The 24,999-nt window shown below is 42.4% G+C and overlaps 1 protein-coding gene across 2 annotated transcripts in view; it reads right to left on the bottom strand.

The window, feature by feature from the left end:
• Nucleotides 1-24,999, bottom strand: part of HENMT1 (HEN methyltransferase 1) — a 49,051-nt gene that overhangs the window by 20,167 nt on the left and 3,885 nt on the right. The window contains exons 1-4 of one of the 2 annotated variants that reach the window (XM_056523516.1): nucleotides 24,824-24,940; nucleotides 18,994-19,109; nucleotides 16,446-16,558; nucleotides 7,887-8,021 (exon numbers count right to left, since the gene is read on the bottom strand). In XM_056523516.1, the coding sequence (XP_056379491.1) occupies nucleotides 7,887-8,021; nucleotides 16,446-16,558; nucleotides 18,994-19,080 (335 nt within the window). In that variant the 5' untranslated portion in view covers nucleotides 19,081-19,109; nucleotides 24,824-24,940. Of the gene's footprint in view, nucleotides 1-7,886; nucleotides 8,022-16,445; nucleotides 16,559-18,993; nucleotides 19,110-24,823; nucleotides 24,941-24,999 lie in introns of those variants that run through there. The other variant, XM_056523517.1, reaches the window with a different exon arrangement.

Raw genomic sequence — 24,999 nt, 5'->3', positions numbered from 1 at the left:
GTGGACTCACTTATGGGATATACTGTATATATAATGTGAGGGGTGGACTCACTTATGGGATATACTGTATATATAATGTGAGGGGTGGAGTCACTTATGGGATATACTGTATATATAATGTGAGGGGTGGACTCACTTATGGGATATACTGTATATATAATGTGAGGGGTGGACTCACTTATGGGAGATACTGTATATAATGTGAGGGGTGGACTCACTTATGGGATATACTGTATATAATGTGAGGGGTGGACTCACTTATGGGATATACTGTATAGAAAATGTGAGGGGTGGACTCACTTATGGGAGATACTGTATATATAATGTGAGGGGTGGACTCACTTATGGGAGATACTGTATATAATTGGAGGGGTTGACTCACTTATGGGATATACTGTATATATAATGTGAGGGGTGGACTCACTTATGGGATATACTGTATATATAATGTGAGGGGTGGACTCACTTATGGGATATACTGTATATATAATGTGAGGGGTGGACTCACTTATGGGATATACTGTATATATAATGTGAGGGGTGGAGTCACTTATGGGATATACTGTATATATAATGTGAGGGGTGGACTCACTTATGGGAGATACTATATATAATGTGAGGGGTGGAGTCACTTATGGGATATACTGTATATATAATGTGAGGGGTGGACTCACTTATGGGAGATACTGTATATATAATGTGAGGGGTGGACTCCCTTATGGGAGATACTGTATATATAATATGAGGGGTGGACTCACTTATGGGATATACTGTATATATAATGTGAGGGGTGGAGTCACTTATGGGATATACTGTATATATAATGTGAGGGGTGGAGTCACTTATGGGATATACTGTATATATAATGTGAGGGGTGGACTCCCTTATGGGAGATACTGTATATATAATATGAGGGGTGGACTCACTTATGGGATATACTATATATATAATGTGAGGGGTGGAGTCACTTATGGAAGATACTGTATATATAATGTGAGGTGTGGACTCACTTATGGGAGATACTGTATATATACTGTGAGGAGTGGACTCACTTATGGGAGATACTGTATATATAATGTGAGGGGTGGAGTCACTTATGGGATATACTGTATATATTATGTGAGGGGTGGACTCACTTATGGGATATACTATATATATAATGTGAGGGGTGGAGTCACTTATGGGAGATACTGTATATATTATGTGAGGGGTGGAGTCACTTATGGGAGATACTGTATATATAATGTGAGGGGTGGAGTCACTTATGGGATATACTGTATATATTATGTGAGGGGTGGACTCACTTATGGGATATACTATATATATAATGTGAGGGGTGGAGTCACTTATGGGAGATACTGTATATAATGTGAGGGGTGGAGTCACTTATGGGATATACTGTATATATTATGTGAGGGGTGGACTCACTTATGGGAGATACTGTATATATAATGTGAGGGGTGGAGTCACTTATGGGAGATACTGTATATATAATGTGAGGGGTGGACTCACTTATGGGATATACTGTATATATAATGTGAGGGGTGGACTCACTTATGGGATATACTGTATATATAATGTGAGGGGTGGAGTCACTTATGGGATATACTGTATATATAATGTGAGGGGTGGAGTCACTTATGGGAGATACTGTATATATAATGTGAGGGGTGGACTCACTTATGGGAGATACTGTATATAATGTGAGGGGTGGATTCAATTATGGGAGATACTGTATATAATGTGAGGGGTGGAGTCACTTATGGGAGATACTGTATATATAATGTGAGGGGTGGACTCACTTATGGGATATACTGTATATAATATGAGGGGTGGACTCACTTATGGGATATACTGTATATATAATGTGAGGGGTGGACTCATTTATGGGATATACTGTATATATAATGTGAGGGGTGGACTCACTTATGGGATATACTGTATATATAATGTGAGGGGTGGACTCACTTATGGGATATACTGTATATAATGTGAGGGGTGGACTCACTTATGGGATATACTGTATATATAATGTGAGGGGTGGAGTCACTTATGGGATATACTGTATATATAATGTGAGGGGTGGACTCACTTATGGGAGATACTGTATATAATGTGAGGGGTGGACTCTCTTATGGGAGATACTATATATAATGTGAGGGGTGGACTCACTTATGGGATATACTGTATATAATGTGAGGGGTGGAGTCACTTATGGGATATACTGTATATATAATGTGAGGGGTGGACTCACTTATGGGAGATACTGTATATATAATGTGAGGGGTGGAGTCACTTATGGGAGATACTGTATATATAATGTGAGGGGTGGACTCACTTATGGGATATACTGTATATATAATGTGAGGGGTGGAGTCACTTATGGGATATACTGTATATAATGTGAGGGGTGGACTCACTTATGGGATATACTGTATATAATGTGAGGGGTGGAGTCACTTATGGGAGATACTGTATATATAATGTGAGGGGTGGAGTCACTTATGGGATATACTGTATATATAATGTGAGGGGTGGAGTCACTTATGGGATATACTGTATATATAATGTGAGGGGTGGACTCACTTATGGGAGATACTGTATATATAATGTGAGGGGTGGACTCACTTATGGGATATACTGTATATAATGTGAGGGGTGGACTCACTTATGGGATATACTGTATATATAATGTGAGGGGAGGAGTCACTTATGGGATATACTGTATATAATGTGAGGGGTGGAGTCACTTATGGGATATACTGTATATATAATGTGAGGGGTGGACTCACTTATGGGAGATACTGTATATAATGTGAGGGGTGGAGTCACTTATGGGATATACTGTATATATAATGTGAGGGGTGGACTCACTTATGGGAGATACTGTATATATAATGTGAGGGGTGGACTCACTTATGGGATATACTGTATATAATGTGAGGGGTGGAGTCACTTATGGGAGATACTGTATATATAATGTGAGGGGTGGACTCACTTATGGGATATACTGTATATAATGTGAGGGGTGGACTCACTTATGGGATATACTGTATATATAATGTGAGGGGAGGAGTCACTTATGGGATATACTGTATATAATGTGAGGGGTGGACTCACTTATGGGATATACTGTATATATAATGTGAGGGGTGGACTCACTTATGGGATATACTGTATATATAATGTGAGGGGTGGACTCACTTATGGGATATACTGTATATATAATGTGAGGGGTGGACTCACTTATGGGATATACTGTATATAATGTGAGGGGTGGACTCACTTATGGGAGATACTGTATATAATGTGAGGGGTGGAGTCACTTATGGGATATACTGTATATATAATGTGAGGGGTGGACTCACTTATGGGATATACTGTATATAATGTGAGGGGTGGATTCAATTATGGGAGATACTGTATATAATGTGAGGGATGGACTCACTTATGGGATATACTGTATATATAATATGAGGGGTGGACTCACTTATGGGATATACTGTATATAATGTGAGGGGTGGACTCACTTATGGGATATACTGTATATATAATGTGAGGGGTGGACTCATTTATGGGATATACTGTATATATAATGTGAGGGGTGGAGTCACTTATGGGATATACTGTATATAATGTGAGGGGTGGACTCACTTATGGGATATACTGTATATAATGTGAGGGGTGGACTCACTTATGGGATATACTGTATATATAATGTGAGGGGTGGAGTCACTTATGGGAGATACTGTATATAATGTGAGGGGTGGACTCACTTATGGGATATACTGTATATATAATGTGAGGGGTGGAGTCACTTATGGGAGATACTGTATATAATGTGAGGGGTGGAGTCACTTATGGGATATACTGTATATATAATGTGAGGGGTGGAGTCACTTATGGGATATACTGTATATATAATGTGAGGGGTGGACTCACTTATGGGAGATACTGTATATATAATGTGAGGGGTGGACTCACTTATGGGATATACTGTATATAATGTGAGGGGTGGAGTCACTTATGGGAGATACTGTATATATAATGTGAGGGGTGGACTCACTTATGGGAGATACTGTATATATAATGTGAGGGGTGGACTCACTTATGGGATATACTGTATATATAATGTGAGGGGAGGAGTCACTTATGGGATATACTGTATATAATGTGAGGGGTGGACTCACTTATGGGATATACTGTATATATAATGTGAGGGGTGGACTCACTTATGGGATATACTGTATATAATGTGAGGGGTGGAGTCACTTATGGGATATACTGTATATATAATGTGAGGGGTGGACTCACTTATGGGATATACTGTATATATAATGTGAGGGGTGGAGTCACTTATGGGATATACTGTATATATAATGTGAGGGGTGGACTCACTTATGGGATATACTGTATATATAATGTGAGGGGTGGACTCACTTATGGGATATACTGTATATATAATGTGAGGGGTGGAGTCACTTATGGGATATACTGTATATAATGTGAGGGGTGGACTCACTTATGGGATATACTGTATATATAATGTGAGGGGTGGACTCATTTATGGGATATACTGTATATATAATGTGAGGGGTGGAGTCACTTATGGGATATACTGTATATAATGTGAGGGGTGGACTCACTTATGGGATATACTGTATATATAATGTGAGGGGAGGACTCACTTATGGGATATACTGTATATATAATGTGAGGGGTGGACTCACTTATGGGATATACTGTATATAATGTGAGGGGTGGAGTCACTTATGGGATATACTGTATATATAATGTGAGGGGTGGACTCACTTATGGGAGATACTGTATATAATGTGAGGGGTGGATTCAATTATGGGAGATACTGTATACATAATGTGAGGGGTGGACTCACTTATGGGATATACTGTATATATAATGTGAGGGGTGGAGTCACTTATGGGATATACTGTATATATAATGTGAGGGGTGGACTCACTTATGGGATATACTGTATATATAATGTGAGGGGTGGACTCACTTATGGGATATACTGTATATATAATGTGAGGGGTGGACTCACTTATGGGAGATACTGTATATAATGTGAGGGGTGGACTCACTTATGGGATATACTGTATATATAATGTGAGGGGTGGACTCATTTATGGGATATACTGTATATATAATGTGAGGGGTGGAGTCACTTATGGGATATACTGTATATAATGTGAGGGGTGGACTCACTTATGGGATATACTGTATATATAATGTGAGGGGAGGACTCACTTATGGGATATACTGTATATATAATGTGAGGGGTGGACTCACTTATGGGATATACTGTATATAATGTGAGGGGTGGACTCACTTATGGGATATACTGTATATATAATGTGAGGGGTGGACTCACTTATGGGATATACTGTATATATAATGTGAGGGGTGGACTCACTTATGGGATATACTGTATATATAATGTGAGGGGTGGACTCACTTATGGGATATACTGTATATATAATGTGAGGGGAGGACTCACTTATGGGATATACTGTATATATAATGTGAGGGGTGGACTCACTTATGGGATATACTGTATATATAATGTGAGGGGTGGAGTCACTTATGGGATATACTGTATATATAATGTGAGGGGTGGACTCCCTTATGGGAGATACTGTATATATAATGTGAGGGGTGGAGTCACTTATGGGATATACTGTATATATTATGTGAGGGGTGGAGTCACTTATGGGATATACTGTATATAATGTGAGGGGTGGACTCACTTATGGGATATACTGTATATATAATGTGAGGGGTGGACTCACTTATGGGAGATACTGTATATATAATGTGAGGGGTGGAGTCACTTATGGGATATACTGTATATATTATGTGAGGGGTGGACTCACTTATGGGAGATACTGTATATATAATGTGAGGGGTGGACTCACTTATGGGAGATACTGTATATATAATGTGAGGGGTGGACTCACTTATGGGAGATACTGTATATAATGTGAGGGGTGGACTCACTTATGGAAGATACTGTATATAATGTGAGGGGTGGACTCACTTATGGGATATACTGTATATAATGTGAGGGGTGGAGTCACTTATGGGATATACTGTATATAATGTGAGGGGTGGACTCACTTATGGGATATACTGTATATATAATGTGAGGGGTGGACTCACTTATGGGAGATACTGTATATATAATGTGAGGGGTGGACTCACTTATGGGATATACTGTATATATAATGTGAGGTGTGGACTCACTTATAGGAGATACTGTATATATAATGTGAGGGGTGGACTCACTTATGGGATATACTGTATATATAATGTGAGGGGTGGACTCACTTATGGGATATACTGTATATATAATGTGAGGGGTGGAGTCACTTATGGGATATACTGTATATATAATGTGAGGGGTGGACTCACTTATGGGATATACTGTATATATAATGTGAGGGTTGGAGTCACTTATGGGAGATACTATATATAATGTGAGGGGTGGACTCACTTATAGGAGATACTGTATATATAATGTGAGGGGTGGACTCACTTATGGGAGATACTGTATATATAATGTGAGGGGTGGACTCACTTATGGGAGATACTATATATAATGTGAGGGGTGGACTCACTTATGGGATATACTGTATATATAATGTGAGGGGTGGACTCACTTATGGGATATACTGTATATAATGTGAGGGGTGGAGTCACTTATGGGAGATACTGTATATATAATGTGAGGGGTGGACTCCCTTATGGGATATACTGTATATATAATGTGAGGGGTGGACTCACTTATGGGATATACTGTATATATAATGTGAGGGGTGGACTCACTTATGGGATATACTGTATATATAATGTGAGGGGTGGACTCACTTATGGGATATACTGTATATATAATGTGAGGGGTGGACTCACTTATGGGAGATACTGTATATATAATGTGAGGGGTGGACTCACTTATAGGAAATACTGTATATATAATGTGAGGGGTGGACTCACTTATGGGATATACTGTATATATAATGTGAGGGGTGGACTCACTTATGGGAGATACTGTATATAATGTGAGGGGTGGAGTCACTTATGGGAGATACTGTATATAATGTGAGGGGTGGACTCTCTTATGGGAGATACTGTATATAATGTGAGGGGTGAACTCACTTATGGGAGATACTGTATATATAATGTGAGGGGTGGGCTCACTTATGGGAGATACTGTATATATAATGTGAGTGGTGGACTCACTTATAGGATATACTGTATATATAATGTGAGGGGTGGACTCACTTATGGGATATACTGTATATATAATGTGAGGGGTGGACTCACTTATGGGAGATACTGTATATATAATGTGAGGGGTGGAGTCACTTATGGGAGATACTGTATATATAATGTGAGGGGTGGACTCACTTATGGGATATACTGTATATATAATGTGAGGGGTGGAGTCACTTATGGGATATACTGTATATAATGTGAGGGGTGGACTCACTTATGGGATATACTGTATATAATGTGAGGGGTGGAGTCACTTATGGGAGATACTGTATATATAATGTGAGGGGTGGACTCACTTATGGGATATACTGTATATATAATGTGAGGGGTGGAGTCACTTATGTGAGATACTGTATATATAATGTGAGGGGTGGACTCACTTATGGGAGATACTGTATATATAATGTGAGGGGTGGAGTCACTTATGGGATATACTGTATATATAATGTGAGGGGTGGAGTCACTTATGGGATATACTGTATATATAATGTGAGGGGTGGAGTCACTTATGGGATATACTGTATATATATAATGTGAGGGGTGGAGTCACTTATACTGTACAGGTTGTACTAATGTGGGTTTATACTCACAGCTCAATGCAAGTTATCAGGTCCAATCCGAGCAGAGCGGGATCCTTCTCACACACAGATCCATGGTACAAAGTTACAGTCAAGGGTCTTTCCAGTGGATCCAGGTAATGGACTGGGAGAGGAGTTAAGGTATACCTAATGTAACAAAACACATTTCCCACTATATATTGTATTGTTAATTACCTGTAACGTATAACTAGAGTCACATAAAGAGATGCACCTAACAGACACACAAACGTGAACAGGGATATGACCATAATCCACGTATATTTGTATATACAATTGTATATGTGTATAGAGCCATTGGTGACTAGTGACCAAACTGGCCACAACCATCACAAGGGCACCGATTGTCTCCAATAAAGATATAAATTGGGGGTTATATATAAGTTACTTATTTTATAATTATGCACAGAAACATTAATTAAAATTGGATCCAAACACAAACATATATCTGGTGATTGTGATCCAGCACTGCACCATATCCTGACACTCTTATCCTGATAGAAAAGCAGACAGCGCTTATGTTCAAACCCTTGGGTGCTAAGGTGTTGAGAGTAAATATCAATTTGGTCTCTGCTCTGGACAAATGAGAAATATAACTACCGTATATAGTCGAGTATAGACGGTACCTCCTTATAAATATGTTTCCCAATCCTTTTGGTCAGGCACCTCTTTGTACGACCTACGTACAGTTTGTCATGTGGACATTTAATGCGTTAGATTACTCCTTTCATACAGGTTATCTATGCCTTAATTTTCTGATAAAACACTAAATCCCCTTTCTTGATATCTTTTATTGGAAGTTTTGATCCTACAATTTTTGCATGGTTTATATTGTCGACATTAAAGGGGTTATCCAGGGAAAAAACGTTTTTATATATATCAACTGGCTCCAGAAAGTTAAACAGATTTGTAAATTACTTCTATTAAAAAATCTTAATCCTTTCAGTACTTATGAGGTTGTTCTTTTCTGTCTAAATCCTCTCTGATGACACGTGTCTCGGGAAACGCCCAGTTTAGAAGAGGTTTGCTATGGGGATTTGCTTCTAAACTGGGCGGTTCCCGAGACACGTGTCATCATTGAGCACTTAGACAGAAAAGAACAACCTCATAAGTACTGAAAGGATTAAGATTTTTTAATAGAAGTAATTTACAAATCTGTTTAACTTTCTGGAGCCAGTTGATATATAAAAAAGTTTTTTTTCCTGGATAACCCTCTTAAAACCCCTTAATGACGCAGGACGTATATTTACGTCCTGTGCCAGCTCCCGCTATATGAGGTGGGGTCGCGCTGCGACCCCGCATCACATCGCATTGGTCCCGGCGCTCATCCACACATCGCTGATCGCGGTGATGTGCGGTATTAACCCTTTAGAAGCGGCGGTCAAAGCTGAAGTGAAAGTGAAACTGAAACTATCACGGCTAGTCAGTCGGGCTGTTCGGGACCGCCGCAGTGAAATCGCGGCGTCCCAAACAGCTTACAGGACACCGGGAGGGACCTTACCTGCCTCCTCGGTGTCCGATCGGCGAATGACTGCTCTGTGCCTGAGATCCAGGCAGGAGCAGTCAAGCGCCGATAATGCTGATCACAGGCGTGTTAATACACGCCTGTGATCTGTGTAAAAGATCAGTGTGTGCAGTGTTATAGGTCCCTATGGGACCTATAACACTGCAAAAAAAAATGTAAAAAAAAGTGTTAATAAAGGTCATTTAACCCCTTCCCTAATAAAAGTTTGAATCACCCCCCTTTTCCCATAAAAAAAATAAAACAGTGTAAATAAAAAAATAAATAAACATATGTGGTATCGCCGCGTGCGTAAATGTCTGAACTATAAAAATATATCATTAATTTAACCGCACGGTCAATGGCGTACGCGCAAAAAAATGCAAAATCCAAAAAAGCTTATTTTTGGTCACTTTTTATACCATTAAAAAATGAATAAATAGTGATCAAAAAGTCTGATCAAAACAAAAATCATACCGATAAAAACTTCAGATCACGGCGCAAAAAATGAGTCCTCATACCGCCCCATACGTGGAAAAATAAAAAAGTTATAGGGGTCAGAAGAGGACATTTTTAAACATATAAATTTTCCTGCATGTGACAAAATCAAACCTATATAAGTAGTAGGGATCGACCGATATCGTTTTTTTAGGGCCGATACCGATAATCGGTGCAGGTTAGGGCCGATAGCCGATAACTTATACAGATTTTCCGGTATAAGTTATCGGCTATTTAACCCCCTGCGACACCGCTGCAGATCATTGATTTAAAGCGGGCGCTTTAAATCAATGATCTGCAGTGGCTTTTGCGGGGCCATAGGCCGCCGCCGCCACCACCCGCTTCTCTCCCCCTACCTGTCAGGGTGGTCCGGGCCATCCATCCTTCCTGTAGTGTCCAGCGCCATTCCGGATGGAGGGTGCACCGGTCCGGGCTGTCCTTCTTCTCCAGCGGTCATCTTCTCCACTCCGGGCAGGCTCCGGCCTAGTACGCTGCATAGACGCCGCTGCGCAGTGACGCCCGTGCGCAGCGACGCACCTGACGTCACGGCGTAGCGGCGTGTATGCAGTGTACTAGGCCGGAGCCTGCCCGGAGTGGAGAAGATGACCGCTGGAGAAGAAGGACAGCCCGGACCGGTTCACCCTCCACCCGGAATGGCGCCGGACACTACAGGAAGGAAGGATGGCCCGGACCACCCCCATTACGGGTAAGTTTAATTTTTTTATTGACTCGGAGGGTGGGGGAGGGGCCCGACCGGAATAGCGGTATGGGCAAAAATCCATACCGGTATACCACCCAGCATCACGGTGGGGGGTGCGACGCGGTGCGGTGGGTCGGGGGTGCGGTGCGGCGGGTCGGGGGGTGGCGGTCGCGGTGCGGTGGGGGCGGGGCATTATTGGCTTATTGGCAAGGTAATTGCCGATACCGATAATGCCCAAAATCGTGATTATCGGCCGATAATATCGGCCATACCGATAATCGGTCGATCCCTAATAAGTAGGGTATCATTTAAACCGTATGGACCTACAGAATAATGATAAGGTGTCATTTTTACCGAAATATGCACTGCGTAGAAACAGAAGCCCCCAAAAGTTACAAAATAGCATTTTTTCTTTGATTTTGTCGCACAATGATTTATTTTTCCGTTTCGCCGTGAATTTTTGGGTAAAACAACTAATGTCACTGGAAAGTAGAATTGGTGATGCAAAAAATAAGCCATAATATGGATTTTTAGGTGGAAAATTGAAAGGGTTATGATTTTTAAAAGGAAAAAACGAAAGTGCAAAAACTGAAAAACCCGGAGTCCTTAAAGGGGTACTCCGTCCCTAGACATCTTATCCCCTATCCAAAGGACAGGGGATAAGATGTCAGATCGCCGGGGTCCCGCTGCTGGGGACCCCGGGGATCGCTGCTGCAGCACCCCGCTATCATTACTGCGCAGAGCGAGATCGCTCTGCACGTAATGACAGGTAATACAGGGACCGGAGCATCGTTACATCACGGCTCTGCCCCTCGTGTAGTCACGGCCCGCCCCCGTCAATACAAGTCTATGGGAAGGGGGCGTGGCAGTCGTCAGGCCCCCTGCCATAGACTTGCATTAAGGGGACGGAACAAACTGTTCCGAACGCTGGAGCCGGTGCCAGGAGTACCCGTATTTTTCGCCATATAAGACGCTCCGGCATATAAGACGCACCCAATATAAAAATCTAGAAAAAAAAAAGATTCTGAACCAAATACAATGTAAAGTATAGGACAGTGATCTTCAATCTGCGGACCTCCATATGTTGCAAAACTGCAAAACTGCAACTCCCAGCATGCCCGGACAGCCGTTGTCCGGGCATGCCGGGAGTTGTAGTTTTGCAACATCTGGAGGTCTGCAGGTTGAAGACCACTGGAATAGGAGGTCACCGCTCATCACCGCTGCCCTGGATGTCGCCCTCCATCGCTGTCGGCGCGTCCCCGTGGTGTCCCCGTCGCTCTGGAACGTCTCTGCTGCCCGGTATCCTCGCTCTCCGTTACCGCCATCACGTTGCTATGCACGCCGCTCCCACTGGATGACCGGACGGCGTGCGCGATGACGACGAAGGAGAGCACCGGCCATGCAGGGGATCCCGGCACGGAGCAGACACCGAGGAGACAGGTAAGGTCCCTCTCGGTGTCCTGTAAGCTGATTTCACCGCGGCGGTCCCGAACAGCCCAACTGAACAGCCAGGTTAGTATCACTTTCGCTTCAAACGCGGCGGTCAGCTTTGATCGCCGCGTCTGAAGGGTTAATACAGGGCATCACCGCGATCGGTCAAGTCCTGTATTAGCCGCGGGTCCCGGCTACAGGTTTTAATGTGTATTCGTCGTATAAGACGCACCAACTTTCTCCCCCCCCCCCCCCAGTTTTGGGGAAGAAAAAATGCGTCTTATACGGCGAAAAATACGGTAGTTACTCTAGCATAATATGCCCACAAATGGTGGCTAAATTTAATAAGAAAGACCCCTCTTCCGTGTAGGAAAGCCTGAAATATAGACTCCAAATATATAGAATACCAAAAAAATCGAGCTACATAAATTAAAGTGAAAAAATACTGAAAATGTTATTGTATACAAATCACAGAATAAAAGACCGTGCATGATTAAAAATGGGAGGAAATCGACACAGAATAGGCGGCAAACCTGGGACATATAATAGTGTCAGAGCCTGATACAGTAACCCCCCCCCCCGCCATGCGATGGCCCCGACATATGATCAAATCGACATACGATGCTTTTATATGTCAGGGCCATCGCATTAACTGCTATCCGACAGCGCAAAATGCTTAAAGGAGTACTCCCGTGGAAAACTTTTTTTTTTTTTAAATCAACTGGTGCCAGAAAGTTAAACAGATTTGTAAATCACTTCTATTAAAAAATCTTAATCCTTCCAGTACTTTTTAGGGGCTGTATACTAAAGAGAAATACAAAAATGAAATGCATTTCCTCTGATGTCATGACCACAGTGCTCTCTGCTGACCTCTGCTGTCCATTTTAGGAACTGTCCAGAGCAGCATATGTTTGCTATGGGGATTTTCCTCTGCTCTGGACAGTTCCTAAAATGGACAGCAGGGGTCAGCAGAGAGCACTGTGGTCATGACATCAGAGGAAATGCATTTCTTTTTTGGATTTCTCTTTAGTATACAGCCCCTAAAAAGTACTTGAAGGATTAAGATTTTTTAATAGAAGTGATTTACAAATCTGTTTAACTTTCTGGCACCAGTTGATTAAAAAAAAAAAAAAAAAAGTTTTCCACGGAAGTACCCCTTTAACCCCTTAAGGACGCAGGATGTAAATGTACGTCCTGGTGCGGTGGTACTTAACGCACCAGGACATACATTTACGTCCTAAGCATAACCGCGGGCATCGGAGCGATGCCTGTGTCATGCGCGGCTGATCCCGGCTGCTGATCGCAGCCAGGGACCCGCCGGCAATGGCCGACGCCCGCGATCTCGCGGGCGTCTGCCATTAACCCCTCAGGTGCCGGGATCAATACAGATCCCGGCATCTGCGGCAGTGCGCGATTTGAATGAATAATCGGATCGCCCGCAGCGCTGCTGCGGGGATCCGATCATTCATAACGCCGCACGGAGGTCCCCTCACCTTCCTCCGTGCGGCTCCCGGCGTCTCCTGCTCTGGTCTGTGATCGAGCAGACCAGAGCAGAAGATGACCGAAAACACTGATCTGTTCTATGTCCTATACATAGAACAGATCAGTATTAGCAATCATGGTATTGCTATGAATAGTCCCCTATGGGGACTATTCAAGTGTAAAAAAAAATGTAAAAAAATGTAAAAGTAAAAGTAAAAAAAAAGTGAAAAATCCCCTCCCCCAATAAAAAAGTAAAACGTCCGTTTTTTCCTATTTTACCCCCAAAAAGCGTAAATTTTTTTTTTTATAGACATATTTGGTATCGCCGCGTGCGTAAATGTCCGAACTATTAAAATAAAATGTTAATGATCCCGTACGGCTAACGGCGTGAACGGAAAAAAATAAAAAAAAGTCCAAAATTCCTACTTTTTTTATACATTTTATTAAAAAAAAATTATAAAAAATGTATTAAAAGTTTTTTATATGCAAATGTGGTATCAAAAAAAAGTACAGATCATGGCGCAAAAAATGAGCCCCCATACCGCCGCTTATACGGAAAAATAAAAAAGTTATAGGTCATCAAAATAAAGGGATTATAAACGTACTAATTTGGTTAAAAAGTTTGTGATTTTTTTAAAGCGCAACAATAATATAAAAGTATGTAATAATGGGTATCATTTTAATCGTATTGACCCAAAGAATAAAGAACACACGTCATTTTTACCATAAATTGTACGGCGTGAAAACGAAACCTTCCAAAATTAGCAAAATTGCATTTTTCGTTTTAATTTCCCCACAAAAATAGTGTTTTTTGGTTGCGCCATACATTTTATGATGTAATGAGTGATGTCATTACAAAGGACAACTGGTCGCGCAAAAAACAAGTCCTCATACTAGTCTGTGGATGAAAATATAAAAGAGTTATGATTTTTAGAAGGCGAGGAGGAAAAAATGAAAACGTAAAAATTAAAGTCCTTAAGGCCAAAATGGGCTAAGTCCTTAAGGGGTTAAGCTGCTGTCGGATAGCAGTTTAAGCATCCCGGACAGGTTCACTTACCTATCCCCGCTGCTCCGGGTCCACTTCGCGATCCTCCGGCGTTTTCTGCATCTTCTCCGGGGTCCGGGCCTCGTTTTCCGGCGTCGTTATTACGTCGCTGCACACGCCGTCCCGGGGCAAAAACGTAACAACGTCACCAGAAAGCGAGGCCCAGACACCGGAGAAGATGCGGAAAAAGCCAGAGGATCCCCAAGAAGACGCCACAGCAGCAGGACAGCATCGGGAGCCCCTGGGACAGCATCGGGAGCCCCTGGGACAGCATCGGGAGCGGTGAGGACCTGGTCCGGAGCGGCGGGGACAGGTGAGTATAACTTCCTATACTTTACATTGCACGGATCCCTCAACATACGATGGATTCGACAAACGATGGGTTGTTTGGAACGAATTACCATCGTATGTTGAGGGACCACTGTATACCAGTGCTGGCATGAACATAGATGATAATGGTAACTGCTGAGATGAAACAACTACTGCTGACTGCAGTCTGACTATAAGACTAAAGAGCTCAATAAAGTGCAAAATATAGATACGTATAGTGAATACAGCAGTAGACAGTACACACCACAAGAATATAATAACTGCTACAAGTCCCAGGATGCTGCCACCCCTACACGTGTTTCGGTCCATTGACCTTTGTCCATTTTTAATCATGCACGGTCTTTTATTCTGTGATTTATATACAATAAAAATTTTCAGTATTTTTTCACTTTATTTGAGTAGCTCCGTTATTTTGGTATTGTGGTTCCTCAGGGGGAATACAGCTGAATGCAACAGCAGCCGTTTTGCACAATCTAGTGCTTCCTCAGGGGAATACAGCTGAGGGCAACAGCCGTGGATTCGCACAATCTAGTCTAGTGCTTCCTCAGGGGAATATAGCTGAAGGCAACAGGAGCTGTTTCACACAATCTAGTGCTTTCTCAGGGGAAATACAGCTGAATGCAACAGCAGCGGTTTTGTACAATCTAGTACTTCCTCAGGGGAATACAGCTGAAGGCAACAGCAGCGGATTTGCACAATATAGTCTAGTGCTTCCTCAGGGGAATACAGCTGAAGGCAACAGCAGCTGTTTTGCACAATCTAGTGCTTTCTCAGGGGGAATACAGCTGAAAGCAACAGCAGCAGTTTTGCACAATCTAGTGCTTTCTCAGGGGAAATACAGCTGAATGCAACAGCAGCGGTTTTGTACAATTTAGTGCTTCCTCAGGGGAATACAGCTGAGGGCAACAGCAGCGGATATTCACAATATAGTCTAGTGCTTCCTCAGCAGAATACAGCTGAAGGCAACAGCAGCTGTTTCGCACAATCTAGTGCTTTCTCAGGGGGAATACAGCTGAAAGCAACAGCAGCAGTTTTGCACAATCTAGTGCTTCCTCAGGGGAATACAGCTGAAAGCAACAACAGCGGTTTTGCACAATCTAAGGCTTCCTCAGGGGAATACAGCTGAAGGCAACAGCAGCTGTTTTGCACAATCTAGTGCTTTCTCAGGGGGAATACAGCTGAAGGCAACAGCAGCAGTTTTGCACAATCTAGAAGCACTACATTGTGTGAAACCGCTGCTGTTGCCTTCAGCTGTATTCCCCCTGAGGTAGCACTTGATTATGCAATACTGCTGCTGTTGCCTTCAGCTGTATTCTCCATTTACCCCCCAGTCTTTGCAAGATATGTACATGTGAGTACCAATAAAGAAGATCTGAAGAAGACGTGGTGAGTGCCGACTACTGCTGATAACTAGAACAAAACATTTCACCCCTTCAAAAGATATGAATCCAAATTAATCCACAACCCCCTTGCAATGATTAGTAAAGTTATCAGGAGAATACTTATTTTTCATAAATGCAAATAATACATTTTTCATAAATGCAAATAATAAATACAGTGACTTACCCTTTTCTTTTCAATATGTCCTCATCAATGTCCACACCGACAAGCTCCTGGATGCAGCTCCGAAACTTCAGCTTATGGAGAAGAGAACATTCACTGCATCCCAAATCTGCAACCTGCGGAATGAATGCAAAACCTCCCCGGTTACTGACCGATCGCCTATGAGGCTACCAACAGACAAACCGCACACTCCTCCGCGAGACGGGGATTCTACTAGCATGTATAGGGGTCAAAGTTTGGAGTCAATAGGAAAATATGAAACACCAGGCCTATATGCCGTTTTTTCTTTTGGTGTTTTTTTTCACTCTTTTGTGGCGTTTTTAGTCTTATTTTATGGAGATCTTGGTATTTTTCTCTTATATGAGCTTCTATGGGAGAAAGAAAACACATAAAAAAAACTTTTATGTATTTCGAACTGGCATTTTTTTTCTGGTTCCCTTACCCCAATCCTTCAATAGAAATCCTTGAGACATATGATGAGTCCCATAACTGAATTACTTGTAATGAAAAATGCCTATACTAATAAACACTATGAAAAAACGCCAAAAAAACTGCATCTTGAGAGTGAAAATTGAAAGGGCAGTATTTGTTGCATTTTTTTTTCTTCCTGAAAATAGTATAAATAATTAGTATCGGCCTTTTCCTTGTTTGGAGTTTTATCCCTTGTATTGTTCTCGTTTTAAGTCATGTGACTCATGAAATTCTATTGAATTGGATGGGGGCAAAAAAGCCCGAAAAAAACCCACTATACATTGTTTTTTATGGCGTTTTTCTTTTTAGCTATAGAAGTGTTTTGAAGGAAAAACCCCATACCCAGAGTATGCTGCAATAAAAATAAAAAAGTGAGTCTAAGAACACCACTAAAAGATGGAAAAACTCAAAATAATTAATCGTCATGTAGGTATGGTGTTTTTTATTTCTTTAGTGACTCCTAGCTAACATCTGGTCGCAGCATTTTTGGCCCAAACCATTTTGTGAACATGCAGCATTGGTCACAGGTTTGAACACAAACAAATAATCGTATGTTACTTATTCTCTGAAATTAGCTAACTACACACATTCGAGAGTTATCTCTCCATATTTCCCAAAAAAGTCAGATTTTAGGCTGATATGTAAGGAAAGCCAAAAGAGAATGTCCCATCAGAAAATCACATATAGTTTAAATCAAGTTTTATGTTAACTTAATTTTAAAAGATTTTTTTTATTTATTTACATACATTTTATTTTTTACATTTTCTATGTCACTACATTTGATGAATCTGTCTGAGCTTCAGTGCCAAGCAGATTGGCAGCTATAGATGAGCCAATGTGCCAGAACAAACGCTGGTGCCCTAATAGCCGGTTCTTTCTTTGCCCCACATTCATACCTACAGGACTAAGTAGTACAGGGCATCCTGGAAATACATCACTCAACCTTGATTACAGCCCAGATGACCCTGACAATTCATACTGGCCTTCTGCTTAAAGGGGTACTCCAGTGGAAAACTATTTTTTTCAACTGGTGCCAAAAAGTTAAACAGATTTGTAAAATACTTCTAATTAAAAATCTTAATCCTTCCAGTACTTATCAGCTGCTGTATGCTCCAGTGGAAGTTGTATTTCTTTCTGGAGTTATTTTCAGTTTCACCACAGTGCTCTCTGCGGACACCTCTGTCCATGTCAGGAACTGTCCAGAGTACAAGCAAATCCCCATAGCAAATCTATCCTACTCTAACAAGTTCCTGATACAGACATAGGTGTCAGTAGAGAGCACTGTGATCAGACAGAAAATAATTGCATAAAGAAATACAACTTCCTCTGGAGCATACAGCAGCTGATAAGTACTGGAAGGAATAAGATTTTTTAATAGAAGTAATTTACAAATCTGTTTAACTTTCTGGCACCAGTTGATTTGAAAACATCTGTTTTCCACCGGAGTACCCCTTTGAACCATACCTGTCAGATCCCACAAAAAAGAATTAGTTTGTTACTCAGTACTTAAACCTGACCACGTACATCTAATTTTTATGCCTCTATCACCTATATCTATTATAAAAATCCCTCTTTCATTAGCTCACAGTGGTAGAAATCCTCTAAGGGGAAGTGGGCGTGTCCCTTCTTTGTGGTGGTGGGAGGTGATTGGTGTGTGGTGGAAGGGGGCGTGTCCCTTCTTTGTGGTGGTGGGAGGTGATTGGTGTGTGGTGGAAGGGGGCGTGTCCCTCCATTGTGGTGGTGGGAGGTGATTGGTGTGTGGTGGAAGGGGGTGTGTCCCTCCCTTGTGGTGGTTGGAGGTGATTGGTGCACCTGCTCATGCAGCCTTGTCTAGAGTCATCTCTTGTCCATGACCAATTTACAAGCCGGATGCTGCTGCAGGACTAGTTAGTGTCCCAGTAGGTATGGGGGACCCCTAGTGGTGGGATTTTCAGGGGCTGTTTTCTTTATTAAATATACTAAAAATTTTAAACAGCCATATTACAAAGGGTCTTTCATTTTCATCAGTAACAACATATAAAGTTTTGGATCTGACAGTGTCCATATAACTTCTAAGATAAAAATATAGATGAAAAATGACCTTTTTGGGTTTGTGAGTATCGATGTAAGATTTCACAAATTCATATCGCTGTTCGTACAGGGGCGGTTTAAAGCGTATCGGCTCCATGAGTCTTTAAGGTGATTTCTCATAGAGAACTGAAAGGTAGAAACACAGATCAGGGGCTACAGACACATTAGAATTATTATAATTTTTTCAGAAACTGATTTGCAGCAGATCTGCAATTATTCATACACTGTGTGAACATAACCATAGGGTACGTTCACATGTACTGTACTTTATACGCTGTGCATTTTATGCCGTGTAACTTAATCTGAATGAAGAGATGAACACAGAATTAAATCTGCAATGTATACAGTATGTGTGAACGTTACCTAAAGGTTAATTCACATGTGGCAGATTAGTACTCCAGGGCAATAAAAATTATCCCCTTTCCAAAGGATAGGGGATAAGTTTTAGATCGCAGGGGTCCAACCGCATGGACCCCTTGCAATCTCCTGCACGGCCACCAAGCAGTCCCCAGGAAGAGGGTGTGTCGACCCCCATCACGAAGTGGCAGTCAACTCGTCCCCTCCATGTATCCCATAGAGAAACATGGAGGAGACGTGTCGCCAAGACCTATGGCTAATGCCGAACATCACCAATGTTGATTGCGGTATCTAAAATGGGAAAAATCATTTGCCAGTAGCTGAGTGGAGCTGATCGGGACACCTGCAAGAAAATCTCTGGGTCTAGATCAGCTGAGACAACTGTGGGAGGGAAGCCATGGCAGTCTGGAGCAATGGAGCGCCAATAACACTGACCATTGCTGTTCTATGGAGCAGCATTGTTCAGTGTTTGCAATCTAAAGATCACAAGTAATAGTTCACTACAGGGGACAAAAAGCAGTTAAAAAAATAAAAACTTAAAAAATGTAAATAGACCTCTTCCATAATAAAAGTTTGAATCACCCGCCTTTTCCCATTTTTAAATAGAATAATGTGGTGTTTTCATGTGCGTAAATGTCATGTGCACAAACTATTAAAATATAACATTAATTAAACCGTCAATGGTGTAAATGTAAAAAAACTACCAAAGTCCAGAATTAAGTATTTTTGGTAATTTCATAGACTAGAAAAAAAAATAACAAAAGTCCCACCAAGACAAAAATGGTACCGATAAAAACTACAGATCAGTGTTACCCGCACTAAACAGACCCATATGAGGGATTGTTTGTTTTGCGCCACCAATTGTACTTTGAAATTACATCATTCATTTTACCACCAAACCCAAAAATATATATTTGTCGGGCGAAATTGAATTTTTTTTTTCAATTTTGTAATTTTTGGGGGCTTTTGTATCTACACAGTGCACGTTCTGCTATTCCATACAATTACAGCAATCCCCAATTTATTTAACTTTTTGAGTATGCTTAATAGAAAACGGTCATCACTTACCCGAACTAACCTGTTGGTACAGTTGACACTGATGACAACCATACTTACCTGTCCCCGGTCCATGGTCCTGTTTCCCCTCTATATTCCTCAGTATCTTCTGTTCTGGACACGGCTTGGGGCACAGGCAAAGCTTTCTGATGTCACTGCTGTGCTTTTCCAAGGCCTGTTCGCAGCGGGGCCCAGCAGAGAAACAGCAGCGGTGATGTCAGGAAGCTCCGTCCGTGCACCAAGCCTGAATGGAAATTACGGAGAAAGATAGGGGGAAAACAGGACCACGGATCAGAGACAGGTAAGCATGATTGTCATCAGTGTAACCTGCACTAAAAAACCTGTACCAACAGGTTAGTGCTGATAAGTGATGACCGTTCTCCTTTAAAGGAGTTTGGGTGCCACCAGATTGTGCAGCCAAGATTTCAGCCCTTCCCCCCCCCCCCCCCCCCCAGCAGTGTCCCCAAGTAGTCATTTAGGGGTTAATCGTGGGTTGAGTTCAGAACAGGATGGGGTGTTTTTTTGGTAGGGGATATAAGCCCTCCCGACCGGTCCCCCAGGGTTTCCCGGCACAGGGGCCACCCTGCTACAGTGTCTGCTGTTCAGGGTGGTGGAAGGGGCGGTGCGACAGAGCACTGAGGCCCCTCCTCCCTCTTTCAGCACGGCGTCCAGCAGTCGGCGTGTTCCTGTGCCTGTGCTGCCCTGATTTCTCTCCTCTCCCCCAGCTGTGCCTGCTAGTAATATGGGCAACAATACAGCCCATGCCTCCAGCTTCTCTGCATGTGAGGAGGCTGGCTTGCCTGATCCTGTGCCCAGGCAGTCTGTAGTCTTTTCATATACATGGACTCCATCTATGGCTCTTACAAATCGCACAGGGTTCTGCGTGGTGGAAGTATGATGAGGAGTTCAGGCGGCAGTTAACTCTGTAGGTTGGGGTGCTAGGGCCACTAGTTTGGCTTAGGTCAATGATGTCTCAACATTCCACTCCCTATCAGCAGGGGCCACCTCACCGGGTTTCCAGGGTGCAGTGGCCGCACGCCATTCTGGCTTTTGCTAGCTCTTTAATGAGGGCCACTGCAAGTTCTTTAGACACTGCAAGTTCAAACATGAATGCTCAACCTGTGGGGGCGCCCATGCAGAAGTCCGATGTCCCTGGGTGGTGAAACTACGGCAGCTACGGAAGCCACCGGGGAGGGTTTTCCTGTCTCTGAAATAAAGCGGATAGGGTGATGGAAGTCGGCTTGCTATGCCAGTTATGTGCAACCTGAATTGCTTCTTTGATGTATTTTCTCTTTCAGGCTCTTGCCCCCCCCGGTGGTCCACATCATGGGCCATTCGTATGTTTGCCGGGCTGCTCAGAGGGCTACGTGCCGTCCGGGGGGGGGGCAGGTCATTGGGTTTCCAGCAGATTGCTGCCCATTGGAGAGGCATTGGTCTGCCTTGGCCACGGGTGTTGATGTAGTGTGTTCAAATTGCGGGTCATTCCTTATCACCGGTGGTTCTGGTTGTCCATGCCGGTGGGAATGATCTTTGTTCCATGCCGGTCCCCGAATTCATGACGTTGATGAGGAATGACTTGGAGAAGATCATCTTGCTTTTCTCGGAAGTCATCATTGTTTGGTCAGAGATTGTCCCCAGAGTCACCTGGCAGGGGGCTAGCAATTCTGCAGCAGTTGAAAGGGCTCATCGCTCAGTTAACTCCCGCATGGCTCGATATGTTCAGACACGATCAGGTGTAGTAGTTAGGCAACAGCAGCTCAAAGGCAACAACTGTCGCCTTATGTCAGTTAATAGGGTTCACCTAAACTACATAGGGCTTGATATTTTCTTATTGGGGCTGCAGGATGGCATCGAGCAATGTGTTAGGTGGGGGTCGGAGCTCAGTATGAGTATACGTGAGCCCCTCCTGTGCAGTAGTGAATTTATAGCATTAAAGGACATCTGTAGTGCAATATAACTTATCCCCTGTCCAAAGGATAGGGGATAAGTTATAGATCGCCGGGGGGTCCGAGCGCTGCAGCCCCCCCGCGATCTCCTGGATGGGCCGCGGCTGTATGCTGGAAAGGGGGCGTTCCGTCCCCGCATGTACACCATAGAGATACATGGAGGGGGCGTGTCTGCCGCACCTTTCTGCTGGGGACGAAACTGCACTTCCTGCAGACTGCCACGGCCCCATCCAGGAGATCGCGGAGGGCCCCAGCGCTCGGACCCCCCACGATCTATAACTTATCCCCTATCCTTCGGAAAGTGGATAAGTTATATTGCACTACAGATGTCTTTTAATGGAGGTGGATGGCTAAGTTGCCCGCCAATGCCGGCAGCTGGCAGTGTGCTTCCTCTCTGGTTGCCAACCTACAGGAGGTTGGAGGTTGTTTTTCAATAAAGCTCTGGCCGACCCCCACGTCCACTTAAGAAGATTACCATTTGTTATGTTGTTATTATGGGGAAGGGGGGGAATGTTATGTCAGTCAATAGGGTAAGTGTATTTCGCACAGTTTGGGTGCCAATAGGCCATTTAGGGCTAGGTGGCATGGACTGTTTGAATGGGATGTGTAGCCAAGATTTCAGCCCTCCCCCACCCCCACCCCCTGTAACATGCAGCAGTGCCCCCAGTAGTGATTTAGGGGTTAATCGTGCGTTGGGTTCAGAACAGGAAGGGGTGGTTTTTTGGGTAGGGGATATAAGCCCCTGTTTGCCCCCTCCTCTCCCTCTTACCTGACTGCGTCCAGCAGGAGTTCCCCCCACCCCCACTTTTTTTTTTTTTGTAACCCCCTGTTTAAAAAAAATTATTTAAAAAAAGTATAAAAAAAATATATATATATAAACAAATGTTTCAAAGAAAAAATACATAAAAAAGAACATGGGGATTTTATTTAATTTCTCTTAATATTTCTTTGTGATTTGGCTTTCATTTGCTGTTGGTGGTATTTGGGTGGTTAATGGAGGTGGATAGAGATAAGTTATAGATCTCGCGATCTCCTGAACGGGGTCTCGGCAGTCTGCTGAAAGGGGGCGTGCCAACCCCGAACGGAGCGGCGGCCAACACGCCCCCCTCCATGTATCCCATACATAATGGGAGCATGATGGACTTGGCTTCCTTCCTAAGGGTTGAACCCCCTGCAATCTATAACTTATCCCCTTTCCTTTGGATAGGGGATAAGTTATGTTTCACTGCACTACTCCTTTAAGCATACTCACTGTTGTATACACAAAAAGTTAAACAAAACAAGATAAATTGGTGATCGCTGTAACTGTATGGACCTGCAGAATAGAGATAATGGCCGACATTTATCATTGTCTTTAGATTGGTTTTTTTTTTGTCTAGAAAAGACACAAAAAAGGCGCAAGCAGGGTTTACTTGCGCCTTTTGGTTTACACATTTCTGCTGATTTTGAGTTGCAATCCATTGATTTCGGCCATACACATGATATGGACGGGTTTTATTAACTGCGCCTTTTTGTGAAAAGGCGCAAAGCCACTGAAAAGTCTCTAAAACTACACCAGCCCAGACTTAGCTTAGCTTTTTGGTGCATGTGAAGAGTGAAATTTAATACATTTGGTGCTCCTACACATTACCAGACCAAAAAAATGCTTCACTTACACCTACAATGATAAATGCTTCACTTACACCTACAATGATAAATGCTTCACTTACACCTACAATGATAAATGCTTCACTTACACTACAATGATAAATGCTTCACTTACACCTACAATGATAAATGCTTCACTTACACCTACAATGATAAATGCTTCACTTACACTACAATGATAAATGCTTCACTTACACCTACAATGATAAATGCTTCACTTACACCTACAATGATAAATGCTTCACTTACACCTACAATGATAAATGCTTCACTTACACCTACAATGATAAATGCTTCACTTACACTACAATGAAAAATGCTTCACTTACACCTACAATGATAAATGCTTCACTTACACCTACAATGATAAATGACGGCCAATGCGTCATTTTTACCATAAAGTGCCCTACGTAGGTACAGAAGCCTCTAAAAGTTACAAAATGTCTTTTTTTAAGAACATTTCCCCTCCACAAATACTTTTTTTTTTATTTCTCCGAAGATTTTGTGGTAAAAATAAGCGATGTCATAACAAAGTACAATCTGTGGCACAAAAAAAAAAAACAAGCTCTTATATGGATCTGTAGGTGAAAGCGTTATAAGGAACGAAAACGCAAAAATGAAAAAGGTGTTACCGTATCCTAAATTTACTCACAAAAATGTTTTTTTTTAAATAAATAAATGTGTCAGCTCTGAGGCCAAAAGCTCAAAAACATAAACACCCGAAATGTTCTACCAATATCCTAGTTGTAGCATTATAATAACAATATAACACGAGAACACAAATACATATCCATTGACTTCCATTATATGAATCCTAATTCCCCGCCGACTTACAGTGTTCGCTGTCCGTGTTTCCGTCTCAATAAAGATTCGGTTGCTCAAAAGAAAAAGAAAAAAATAAGAAAACTCAAAGCTCACGGGTTCAGCACAGCTCGCCCTGATTGGTTGATTGCTCTCTGTGCGACCGCTGATTGGGCGCCAAATATGAGCGTTGTGATTGGCCCGCAACA

The sequence above is a fragment of the Hyla sarda genome, chromosome 6, assembly GCF_029499605.1.
Source record: "Hyla sarda isolate aHylSar1 chromosome 6, aHylSar1.hap1, whole genome shotgun sequence".
NCBI classification, from domain to species: Eukaryota; Metazoa; Chordata; class Amphibia; order Anura; family Hylidae; genus Hyla; species Hyla sarda.
Note: the sequence above shows the minus strand (reverse complement) of the source record. Positions and strands in the feature narration are given on the sequence as shown.